At 41.8% G+C, this 12,659-nt stretch overlaps 1 protein-coding gene across 6 annotated transcripts in view; it reads left to right on the top strand.

The window, feature by feature from the left end:
- Positions 1 to 12,659, top strand: part of LOC141811042 (phosphatidylinositol-binding clathrin assembly protein) — a 104,602-nt gene that overhangs the window by 66,059 nt on the left and 25,884 nt on the right. For all 6 annotated transcript variants that reach the window (XM_074698894.1, XM_074698893.1, XM_074698891.1 and 3 more), the window contains 3 exons: positions 5,671 to 5,756; positions 5,839 to 5,962; positions 11,677 to 11,810. In XM_074698894.1, the coding sequence (XP_074554995.1) occupies positions 5,671 to 5,756; positions 5,839 to 5,962; positions 11,677 to 11,810 (344 nt within the window). The remainder of the gene's footprint in view (positions 1 to 5,670; positions 5,757 to 5,838; positions 5,963 to 11,676; positions 11,811 to 12,659) is intronic.

The following is a 12,659-nucleotide window of genomic DNA, read 5'->3' as shown; positions in this document are numbered from 1 at the left end:
CCAGAGTTATCAGTGGAGGAGGGAAAATGAGAGAGAGGAAAGGGCAGACCTCTCTGATTGAGCAGGATCTGGAAACACGTCCAGAAGAAAACCAGGGATGTGGTTTGAGGCAGGGCCGAGCTGGTCTAAGGATTTTTTTTCTGGGGTTATTTCATCAAACTGTACACATATCCATCCACCCATCCCTGTGGATGAACCATCTGAGGAATCCTGCAGAGAAAGACTCTAGATTTTGGCACAAACATCCGCTGGGACTGAAGAGGTCAAAGGTCACTGTTTGGTCGTGTTTGCCCCTGTGAGCTCGAGGTTATATCTCTACTAAGAAAGCTGTGTTGACAGGCTGGACTGCAGAGATACAGAGAGAGATGTCTGTCTTTCCTGCTCTTCTCTCATGTTGTTGCACTCAGTATTTTCAGCATACCCCCCTCCAGTTTCCAGCTCCTCAGCCTGACTCGTTCCTACAGGTGTACAATCACTGGAATACGTCTTAGTTTGGTTTTTAACCAGCTGGATGCTCTGACGCTCTCTGCTCAGCTCAATCTAGTTTTTAAAAAGGTGAGGCTCAAAGGAGGAGTAGAAGGTAAAGCAGGTGATTCATTGTAGTGAGGCAGAGAAGCCAGACTCCAATCTGCTGTGCCACTCTCTGCTCACGACTCGTTGGTGAAACATTACGTCCTTTTCTAAGAGCAAGTAGACTTTGTCCTTCACCTGCTGTGTGAAAACCTGCTTTTTCTCTACACAGAGGTCTATCTGAAGTCTTCTAAGATACATGAAAAGTAAAACAGAGGACTTCATTCTCTATAACCTGGGGTGGGTGAGGTAGAGCAGCCAGACTCCAATCTGCTGGATCAGCATCACTCCCTGGTCTAGTGATGTTTGCTGATGAAGCTGATGAAGCTAGCTCAACTTGTTGTTACTGAAGTGATGGTGGAAGCTAATCCTGTAAAGGAAGTGGCAGACAGAGTGAGGTAGAGCAGCCAGACTTCAGACTGCTGGATGCTACGTCACTCTCTGCTGTAAAGCTACTTATTGGTGAAACAGCAAAAAGCTTGTTGTGTCTAAAGTAATGCTTTGTGCTCACTATGGAGGGCTAACTGTCAGGGAACTGAAGAGTAGAAATAGAAAATAGATAGAAGAAATAGAAAATACTTTATTTATCCCCTAGGGGAAATTCAGGAGTCACCGCAGCAATCAAGAAAACGAAAGTAAGAAAGTGTATAGAAAGTGCAAAAAGGTCCACAAGAAAATAAATGACGACAGCTGTCCACCACTCTCCAGCCCAGCCAGTCTCCACCTCCACAGGGTCCAGGACTGAGCCTCCCCAGCAGTCTGTTCAGTCTCTGTCTCCTGGATCCTGTCTGCTCACAGCAGGTGAAGCTCCTCCAATGTGGCGCCGGCGTCTGATGTCAGCTCCGTCAGCCACGTCCGTGAACAGCACAACGCCACTCTGCCGTCCGACAGCCCCTCTGCCACTGGGCTAGCACGGCTAGCTCGTCCATCCCCCAATCATCAAGCCTTACACTAGTTAGCATTGACATGCTACAGGCTGCTAACAGCTAATTTCACATGTAAACAATGCAGCCATGGTTACATGTAGGATCTCCAGACAAACACAGGAGAAAAGTAGTAAAAATATCACTGAAGACACAAAAAGTTTGGTGTCCATGACCAACAATGAACCATACAAAGTGATGATCCACTCCAAATACAAAGATGACGAAAAAGAGACGAAAGAAATTACAAGAACAAAGAAGAGAGAGCTGCTGCAACAGGCAGCTACTTGGGCAGCGCCTAGCCAAGAAGCTAGAAGAGTCTGACTCCAGTCTGCTGGATGCTCTGTCGCTCTCTGCTCTCTGCTGTTTTGTTACATCAGGTTAGCTGAGCTGAAGATGAGTAGGTAGAAACTTTACCTCTGACACTGAGAGCAAGGATCAAGGTTTTTGGCACCAGACATCACCTGACATAAAACAGAGTGAATCACTGAGAACAGAGGAGTACAGAGAGGTTTAGGGCCACAGAAGAAATGTGACTTCTTTGTTAAACTTATGACTTTGAATTCAGAGGTAAAAAAAAACAGACTCAAACATTGAAGTCAGGGTTCTGGGGAGAAAGAAAAAAAACAGACTTCTAGAAAAAAAGCCATATTTCTTTCTTAAATTAAAAGAAAAGCATGAATTAATAATTGTAGAAAAAAGTCAGAACTGTGGGTGAAAAGTTAGAACTAAAGGAAAAACAGGAAAAGTGTGAAGTCTTAGATTGATGTTAGAATTCCTAGAAATAAAGCCAAATACTTCAGAAGATTTTCAGAATTCAAAAAAAAAAATCACAATCCTGAAAAATATAAGATTTTGAAGATTTAAGCCTCAAGATTTGAGGAAGGTCCTGTTTGATGCTGGCTATGGAGGACTGACTGTGAGGGAACTGGAGGGTAGAGTCTGGATGCTCTGCCTGTCTTTACCCTCTGTTGTTTTTTTTAACATCAGTCTACCCTTTGTTTTGAGTCAGTCTGTGAGCTTCGTGGAGCTAAGTCTTCAACCGCCTGGTCTTGCAGAAGAAAGGTGACGGTTCATATTCTTTAAGTGTTAAAACGGGACTCAAAAGTGAGACAGAAGACTGTTTCAGGATGATGAAGAGGTTCAGTGCGGTGAGAAACCAGATACTACAACAGTACGACACACGGAGGCAGGGCTTGTGGTTGAAATGGTCAGACACTGGCGACGGACCATGGTACAATCAATCCCAGAAGCCACTGGCCATGGTTATGCCAACTTTCTGGGGCTTGGGGTGTAACTAGTGGTTAGCAATATGTTCTCAGAGCCAAGACTTCCTGTTCTGTGCTTGGTCTTCATTTACAGTCTGAGAAACAATGAGAACGAGGACCAGAACAGCACAAACTAGAAAACTTCACAACACCCGTTTGTTTCTCCTCTAGTTGGATCAGTGTCAACTTTTTATCTTTAAAGGAACAGTCTGGAAACATCTGTGAGTGACGCAGAGAGGGTACAGACGAGGGAGCGCACTGCTGAGTGTGTGTCAGAGCTAATATTGACCACTCACACACACACACACACACACACACACACACACACACACACACACACACACACACACACACACACACACACACACACACACACACACACACACACAGTTCCTTTCAGCCAGTAACAGCTCTGAGCAGTTAAAGCCAGACCTCCTTTCTTTCCTGAGTAGCTCCGTTTCTTTAACAACCAGGCAACAGTTTGGTGAGAGGCCGCCGTCTGGCCCACTGCTAACAACTCCCAAAGCCAAAACATTCCTCTGAGTGTGTGTTTGTGTGTGTGTGTGTGTGTGTGTGTGTGTGTGTGTGTGTGTGTGTGTGTGTGTGTGTGTGTGTGTGTGTGTGTGTGTGTGTCTGCAGCCCTGCTGACAGCACACTTTACATTCTTGTGGACGGAGAGGCAGACATGACGTTGTCATATTTTCTCAGCAGAAGAATTTCCTTCCTCTGCCAAAAACAGAGCGCAGAACTTTTCCTTCTCCTGCGTCTCGTTTTTTTGTGCAGGTGAGATGAGACAGGACTTCACACCCACAGTGACACTGAGAGATAGGAGAGACTTTCACAGCTGGAGGATTAAGATAGAAACATGACACAGCTGAGGATTTATCCAACGTGAGGGTACTGTTTTTTTAAAACCATAGAAATTTAGTTTGGAAACAGACATCCCTTCACTTAAGAGCAAAGTGAATCAATGAAAGCAGACAACTACAGGGGAGTATTACGGCCACAAAAGAAAAGTGACCTCTTTTATTAATTCTCTGATTTTTGAGTAAAAAAATAATAATAAAAAATGGAACTTTTAGTTTCAAGTTAGGATTCTAGAAATGTCACATTTTTGAAAGAAAGAAAGAAAGATAGAAAAAAAGAAAAAAATATTAAATTTTGAGGAGTGAAGTCATGATTCTACAAATATAAAAGTCAGAACTGTGGGGGAAAGTTACAATTCAGGGGAAAAGTCAGGCTTCTGGAGAAATAAAGTGATTAAGGTCAGATTTCTCATATGTTAGTCGGGGTTTCAAAAAAAAGTAATCAGAAGTCTTGTAGTCATTTCAGGATTCTTGAAGAAAAAAGAAAAATAATTTTTAAAAAGGCAAATTTTTGGGACGTTAAAAAAAATTTGAGGTAAAAATCAAAACCCCTAAAAAATTAAGAATTCCAAAAGGAAAAAAAAAGTCAGATTCCTCAGATAATAGTCAAGTAAAGATTCAAGGATTCACTTTAGCATTCAAATAATAATAATGAAAATGAAATAAAGAAATTGAAAAAAAAATTTTTTTTTAGAGAATTAACAAAAAATGCCACACAATTGAGATAAAAGTTAGAACTTCTGAAATAAGATTCATAATTCCAGAACTTGAAAAAAGTCTGAATTAAAAGACAATGGTCACAAATATAAAAGATAATAAAAAATAAAATAATAATAATAATAATAATAATAATAATAATAATAATAATAATAATAATAATAATAATAATAATAATAATATTAATAATAATAATAAGGATTCTTGAAAAAAAAATAAAGTCAGAACTCTAAAACAACAACAACAACAACAGTAGCAACAACAAAAAATGGTTTAAAAGTAAAATTGGCATAGTATGCTTTTGGGGGCTATGCTAGGGGAAAAAAATCATAATGGTGGAAAAAATTTAGAATTTAATTCAAAAGTCAGGTGTTTAAAAAACCTTGAGAAAAAAGTCACAATTCTTGAAAGAGGGCAGACTTTCTCAGATTATTGTCAGGTTTTCAGGAGGAAGTCCAGAGTCATCCAGCGTATCAATCTGCAGGTTTGACAACCTTGTAACGCTGCAGCTCTTCTTACTGGCTGCTTTTAATGAGGCACTTCACCAGCACTTCAAGACTTTGTGTTGGGCAATACGAGCAACTTGGGTTTGAACTCCAGTCTGCAGCTGTTTCCAGCCGTAGCTTAGCAACAATCCCGAGCAACCTGCTCACTAACATGTATCCCAGAAACAAGTCAAGTTTAATGCAGCTGTCATCGTCCAACAAAGAGCGTTTCAGATCCTCACCGTTTATCTGGACCAGTCGTTAGGAAAATGTGCACAGATTAAAGCCTAATCTCAATCCCCTGGTGGAGTAATTGTGCAGAGGTTTGGTTTAAAGCTGCAGCAGAGACGTCTTTTTGTGCAGGTGTGACAGGACTTCACACCCAGAGTGACACACAGAGATAAGACAGGCTTTCACAGCCGGGGGATTAAAATAGAAACATGAAACAGCTGAGGAGTTATCGCCTTCTGCTCATGCAAAGAGTCGCGACCTCTCCTCCGTTCTCCACCTTTTCCCTTCTCTTTGTCTCTCAGCCTCCTTCTTTGTTCTCTGTCTCCTGCTAACCGTGTGACTGTTTGCTGCATGTTGCCATGGCTATTCCTGGAGCCTGATGCACTCTGTTACCTTCCTGGGAGACCAACTAACTCTGGGTGCTGCTGCTGAGTGTGTGTGTGTGTGTGTGTGTGTGTGTGTGTGTGTGTGTGTGTGTGTGTGTGTGTGTGTGTGTGTGTGTGTGTGTGTGTGTGTGTGTGTGTGTGTGTGTGTGCAGGCTATGTGAGAGACAGAAGGTGAACAGAGTGGAGGAAAGTTGAGTTCATGACTGAATGTTTGTCCTCATCAGGCCCCCAGCAGCCTCCTGGAGGCTTTGGAGCAACATTTGGCCTCCCTGGAGGGCAAAAAGACCAAGGAGCTCAGTGCAGACACCAGGTAGACATCTTGGCTCTCCATCATTAACATGTCTCACGCCACCTGGAAGAGACTGATCTGAGTGTGTCTCGTGTTTCGGCAGAGCGTCCACCCTCTCCAGCGCCGTCTCCTCTCTCTCCTCCACTGGCATGTCCTTCAGCCGCATGGACGAGAAGGAGAAGCAGCAGGCCCTGGAGGAGGAACAAGCCAGACTGCAGGCTCTGAAGGTAACAGATTTTCTTGCTTTTGTAGCGAATCACCTCAGAGAGGAGGTCAGACTCAGTGCTGTGGCAGCAGAAACGCCAGCTGCAGCAGCAGCAGGTCGAGCAGTCGCAGCCTTCACCTTTCTGCTCCCCTCCTTCTCCGTTTTCAGCAACCCTCAGCTGCTCCTCCAGTCCCAGATCTCAACGCACTGCTCGCTTTTTGCCCCATGTATGGGACACATTCAGCCTGTGAGTTAGAAACCAGTCTGTATTAGTCAAACACACTACACTGTGCTGGAATTTGGACTTCAGGGAATTGGAAACTCCAGATGACCCCCCTCTGTGGGTTCAGTCCCTCACCCTGACTGACATGAACCCAAATACCCATACCCCCACCCCCCCACCCCCCAAAAAAGATAAAAGACTTCGTACAACTTCTACTCTCAGAATTGTTTCCTCAAAAACTCCAAACAAGCTGAAATGTGTAGAATCAATGACCTCCCTTCCCCTTGTTTTTTTCATCCGGATCAAATCCTCAGAGTGGAAACTAAACATCCAGAAAGAACATCTTCCCCTTTATCACGCCGTTCATCAGCCTCTGGCTTCTTTCTTTGTGTGACTTCACGTCCGTGTAAATATTGTCTCTGCATGTTTTTGTTTGCACGGAGGGAAAGAACACAGAGCTTCAGAGAAACGCAGGCTAAACTTTGTGTTTGTGCGGAGTAAAGGACAAATAAACTCCAATCTGACGTGAACTCTGAACACTCTGAACTCATGATCTGAGTTTATTTACTGACATGAGCCGGTTTCTTTACATCCTTTATTCACCACATGTGAAACTTGAGGCAACAAACCTCTGAGATCACAAGGTTGGGATATGGTTTTTAAAATCATACAAATTTATTTTAGCACCAGATGCCCTCCCACTAAAAACAAAGTGTTCAGTTAAAATTTGTTGTAGGGGTAATTTCTGCCCTAAACCTTGTGATAGGACCCAGCTTGTTCCATCCCGGAGTATTACTTTTAAGTCAGAACTCTTGAATTCAGTGTGAAAGTCAGGTTTCTAAAAAATAAAGAGAGAAAAGAAATTGGAATTGTATTAGGATTTAAGGTGAAAATCATACAATGCAATTCTGGAAATAATGCAAGAAAAATAAAGAATTCTTTTTAAAAAAGGAGGAGAAGAAATCTGTTTCCAAGAAAAAAAGGGACTAATTTTAGAGATAAAAGTCAGATCTTCTGAAAAAGGGTCAGAATTCTGGATTTTGAAAAAAGACTGAATTAAAGAAACAAAAAGCAGACTTCTAGAAAACGAAATAAACCCAAAATTCTTGAATCAAACAAAAAGTCAAACTTTTGTAAAAAAAAAAAAAAAAAAAAAAAAGGTTGGAATTCAATTTGAAAGTCAGAATAGAAAATGGAATTCTTGAAAAAATGGCAGATTTCTATGATTACAGTCTTTTTTTCCTTATATACTCCCCATGGTATCCTTGTTTCTTTTTTGGTCTTTACTTTTCAAGTGTTGCTCTTTTTGAAATGTTTTCCACAGAGCCCACTTTGTGATCATTGTTTTTAAAAAGATCCTCTACCTCAAAAAGTCTGATAATCAGTATTTTAGACTAAACTCACGCAACAACACGTGTTTCCACGTCTTCTGTCAGAGATTTCAGAGCGGACCATGAGAGCTCCAACACACACCCCATCTGCAGCACCTGAAGAACACTTGAGCCCTGTTAAAAGCCACTGGTGGTGGACAAAAAAGCCAGCAGCACTGATATACGGCTCCACGTTGTGCTTTAGAAATCAGAGTGTTTTCTGCTGATGGATTTCTCTCAAACTTTCCCGTCCTGTGAGTTCAGAGCTGAGGATAAAGGCCGAGAGTCTCTGAGCAATAGAAAAGTCAAGTGTAAAATGTGTTGACATTTCTCGCCCGTGCCCTGGGAGCCCTGCCTTACAGCCAGCTGTAATTGAGTCTGTCCTGAATCTGTGTGTGTGAGTATGTGTGTGTGTTTAAAGCGTGCTTAAACCCAGGCAGAAAGGATACAGTATGTTTCCAAAGCGTGAGTATTTCCTGGCGGATTACGTGCTCTATGTGCTGCCTGTGTGAGAGTGTGTGTGGGAGTGTGTGTGAGAGTGTGTGTGTGCGGTTGATTGGATTTTAGCGCCATGTTTACTCTGTGCCCTTGGTTGCCCTGTTCCTGCCGGGGTCCACTGATTACCTCAGGCTTTTATTTTGAAGATAGAGCGGTGAGATCATAACAGACTGGGGGGGGCAGAGGTCACACAGATACTGGGCTACAGCTGTCTGAGAGCCCTGGTGTCCATATGGAGTCATCACACGCTCAGACACACACTCATGTGAAGTAGAAACACACACACACACACACTCAGCTACTGTCCAGCTGGGGCCGCAGCCCAAACAATAACAGCAGCTCCCATTTGTTCCTGCGTGTGCCGTCAGAATACAGATGAAGAGGATGGTCTGCTGCAGGAGATTCTGTTTGTTCACCCGCTCAGAGAGGGGAGCGTGTGAGGGGGCGCCCTCAGCCTGGAGGAGGTCTGACTGCAGAGACACCTGCTCCACTTAAGACATCAACAAGAGGACACTAAATATTAAGTTAAAGACGATTTATTACAGCTTAAAAACATAATCCCTCAAATTCCACGGTGTCTGGATTGCAGGACAGGATGTTGACTGGAGTCCAGTAGCTCCTCTGGCTGACTAAGTGCAGCATGACTTGTTTCTATCAAACCCCACAACACGACACTCATCTCCTCATGGGTTTTACAGTTAGTGCTTATTTCTTGTGCGGGTATTGGATCTGTTACCTCCCCCTGGATCTTATTACTGGTCTAATACCTCCCCAGGAATCAATATACCAGTTTCTTATCATGTGGGGACAAGTCCTGGGAAATTACAGTTGAACGCTTCCGAAAAGGAAAGCAATTTACTGTGAGACAAAGGGTGTAGATTGGTAGTATGGATTGGTTCAGAGGGAATTCTGCCTCAGAGCTCCTCTGTGTGTTTGGTTTACACACCCAGGAGTTTTAACACGGTACCATCTCTTTCCTCCAGAGTCTGGTGCTCATGGATGCCACATACCGAGCCTGGATAGAAAATAAATGTTTATCATTTAACTAAACTTCCTGTGGCCGACAAATCTAATCATAAAAATATTCAAAAAACTGTTGTAGATGTTTTTTATTTTTGTAAGAACATTGTCTCATGCAACCAAAGACAACTGAAGCACCACAAAGATTTATTCATTGTACATGTGAAAAATATAGTGGGTGTGCTCTCCCTGCCTTGGATTTTAGTGAATAAACATAAATTCATGTGTATGCAAACGAAAAAGAGAGGACACATGCTTTCCCTGCCTTGACTTTAACTCATCGGCTGTCTGCCACTTTCAGACCACCTTGAATGGTCTTTCAAGACCAGGACCATTGTTGTATGACTATTTCAACACCAAAACTACCTGAGAAGACTCTCCTCTTTCTCTGAACTACAGCGACACGTCTTCGGTTCAAATGTGCGCTGCCTGGACTTTTTTGACTTGTAGTGTCTTGCTGTCTCTTTAACCTCTTATCTTCCCCAAATGTCAATGCTGATTTCTCATCCAAAGAGCACACTGCTGCCACCTACATGAATTTAAAAGCCTGATATTGATTAAAAAGTGTTGCCAAACCCCCCTACCCCGGCCCAAAAACACAATTGACCAGTCAACAGTTGTGATCCAACTGACACCTATAGACGTCTATGGCAGACACTGATTTGATGTACCTACATGAAAGAGTGAGGAAGTGGGCTTTCCCTGACTGCCTATGTATGTAAATAAAAGATACAGTAGATGTGCTTCCCCTGCATTGGCTATAATTAAATGAATAAGAGAATAAGTGTTCGCTTCCTGTTTACTTTTCATGTATGCACTTAAAAAGGCTGGGAGGTGTGCTCTTTCTGCCTTGTCTTTTCAACTAAAAAAAATGAAAGTGAGAGAAAATGTGCTCTCCCTGCCTTGACTTCTAATGTACCTTCATAAAGGAGAGAGGAAGCTTGCTCTCCTTGCCTTGACTTTTTATGTCCCTACATAAAAGAAAGAGTGTGCTCTCCCTGCCTTGACTTAACATGTATGTACATTAAAGTGAGAGAAGGGTTTTAATTTATACCATGGCATGCTTTTAAGGTGTGGTCTTCCTGCCTTAACCATGTATGCAATTGAAAGAGAAAGAAGATGTGCTCTCCCTGCCTTGGCTCTTATTACATGAAAAAGAGAGTACATGTCCTCTTCCTGTTTACTGTCATGAGCGCATTTAAAAAGGTTGGGAGGTGTGCTCTCTCTGTCTTGTCTTTTTCAATTAAGCACATAAAGACAGAGGATATGTGCTCTCCCTAGTCTCTTTAGTTTTATGGGTATACATAAAAGAGAGAGAAGATGTGCTCCTCCTGCCTTAACTTTATATGTAGGCAGATGAGTTTAAAGGTGTGCACTTCCTGCCTTGTTTTTTTAATGTATGTACATGAAAGAGAAATGAGATGTGCTCTCCCTGTCTTGGCTATAATTACATAAAATAAGAGAATAGGTGTACTTATCCTGTGTTTATTTAACACGTGTGCTCATAAAAAGGCTGGTATGCTCTCCCTGCCCTGTCTTTGTATGCATGCACATGAAGGGTAGAACCATACTACAAAAAATATTCCACGCTTGTGATTCTTCTTCTCTCTTTTTTTTTTTTTTGATGGAATTGATTTACCCATTGGGAGATATTCTGCCAGTTTTTTTTTTTTTTCAAATTTAAAATCAGGGTTTATCTTTGATTAAAAAAACGGATGTGATTTTTACACTTTGTTATCTAAATATGGCGCTCAACTGATTTCCAAATCATCAAATGTTGTTTTGAACAACATTAACAAAGCTGTGACAAATATCTGTATTTGAGTGTTTTCAAGAACTTAAGTGACCATCACAATCACTCACATCAGGTGTATCTTATTGCTGAAAATAAAACAGCAGATTCTTCCACAATAGCTGGACTGTTTCGACTTGAATTCAGATCTTAGAGCAGCCTCTGCTGATGATCCTGATAAAGATTTACTCCAACAAAACAAAACCGATCTGGAGAGCTTTTAATGGTCATTAGAAAAGCATTGTCAGTGGTTATTAAGTACCTTCGCTTGGTCCTCTTTAAGTATTGTGTTTCCAGCAGCTCTCACTGGCACAAATAACTCAGCAATTAACTGACTGAGGAAGTTTATTTGGATGAAAGCCTGAGTTTAAGTCTTTAATCCAGAGCCAATAACTATTTAAATATCAGCAAAGAACACAGATTTAACTTTTCCCTTCATGTTTCTGCTGTTAATGACTCAACACCGGGCGTGTTCGGAGGGACATTCTTGGCAGAGAGAAGAGTCAGAGAGACAGAAGGGCTGGATTCAAGAAGTTACACTTTCTTCTGACTTTAAGTGTGTCTTTCTCTTTGTACACCTCTGAGTTCAATCTGCTTTATGTGCGTGAGAACATGTTCGTCTGTTCTCCAGAAGTCCACTTCACTGGGACAGAAACTCTTATTCATTTCCACGGGGAAGTAACTGTTAAACAAAGCCTTCCTGGTCACATGTTTTTGACTCTCTCTTTCATGTGTGTGTGTGTGTGTGTGTGTGTGTGTGTGTGTGTGTGTGTGTGTGTGTGTGTGTGTGTGTGTGTGTGTGTGTGTGTGTGTGTGTGTGTGTGTGTGTTTAGGATCAGCGGCTGAAGGAGATAAGCATGCGGACCCCGCCCTCTGCCTCTCCCAGCAGCCAGTCGATAGGCAGCGCCAACAACAACCACATCACACCCACACCAGAGCTGTTCTGCTCCACGCTGTCCACCAACAGGTGAGCACACCAAACCACAAGGTGGCCAAACGTTTGGCTTCTGTATTATCAAGAAGACATGATTTACAGCTCAGTAGAATCTCTATTTTTCTCTCTGGTGTTTAAAAATCTCTTTTTTAAGCCTCTGTATGAAACACTTTATTTAGCTACTCTCTCTTTGAGATAACCCCCTTTCATCTGATTGGCCAGTTCTCTAAGGGCCAGTTAGGGGCGGGGCTAGGGATAAAACTTGGTGTTTAAGGTCCACACCTTCTTTGTTCTCTAACTTTTTGGTAGCGATATTGTAAAGATCTTGTTTAGATCTGGTTAAAAGCTTGTAACCATCTTGTGATGATTATCTATCAATCTTGCCACCATCTCTTCAGGATCTCTTGATGATCTCATGAGGATCTTGTGACACTCTGGTGACAACAAAGATTATGTTAAGATCTTGTTACGATCTCTTGATGATTGTCTGACAATTTCATGACTTTCTCATCAGGATTTTGTGAAGATTCCTTGGAGATCTTATGAGGATGTGATTTTTCTGGTGACAATATTGTCAAGATCACTTGAAGATCTTGTAATAACCACCTGTCAATTTTGTGATCATCTCTTCAGGATCTTGTAACGATCTCTTGAAAACCTTGTGAGGATATTGAAACTGTATTTTTGAGATCTTGTTAAAATCTTAAAGGGGACATATCATGCTGATTTAATACTTACATATAATATAATAAATTTGAAAACAAGATCTTTCACCCCCTGAATTTTCAAAAAATGAAATGTATTTTTTCTGATATCCTAGAACAAGATTTGATACCTCTGAAAATAGGTAATTGCGAGATGATCTAGAGATTTCAAACCTCG

This window comes from Halichoeres trimaculatus, unplaced genomic scaffold (genome assembly GCF_033239565.1).
Source record: "Halichoeres trimaculatus isolate MK-OKI-2021-1 unplaced genomic scaffold, fHalTri1.1 fHalTri1_scaffold_22, whole genome shotgun sequence".
In the NCBI taxonomy this organism is placed as follows: domain Eukaryota; kingdom Metazoa; phylum Chordata; class Actinopteri; order Labriformes; family Labridae; genus Halichoeres; species Halichoeres trimaculatus.
The sequence above is the reverse complement of the archived record's forward strand: the minus strand, read 5'-3'. Positions and strand labels throughout refer to the sequence as shown.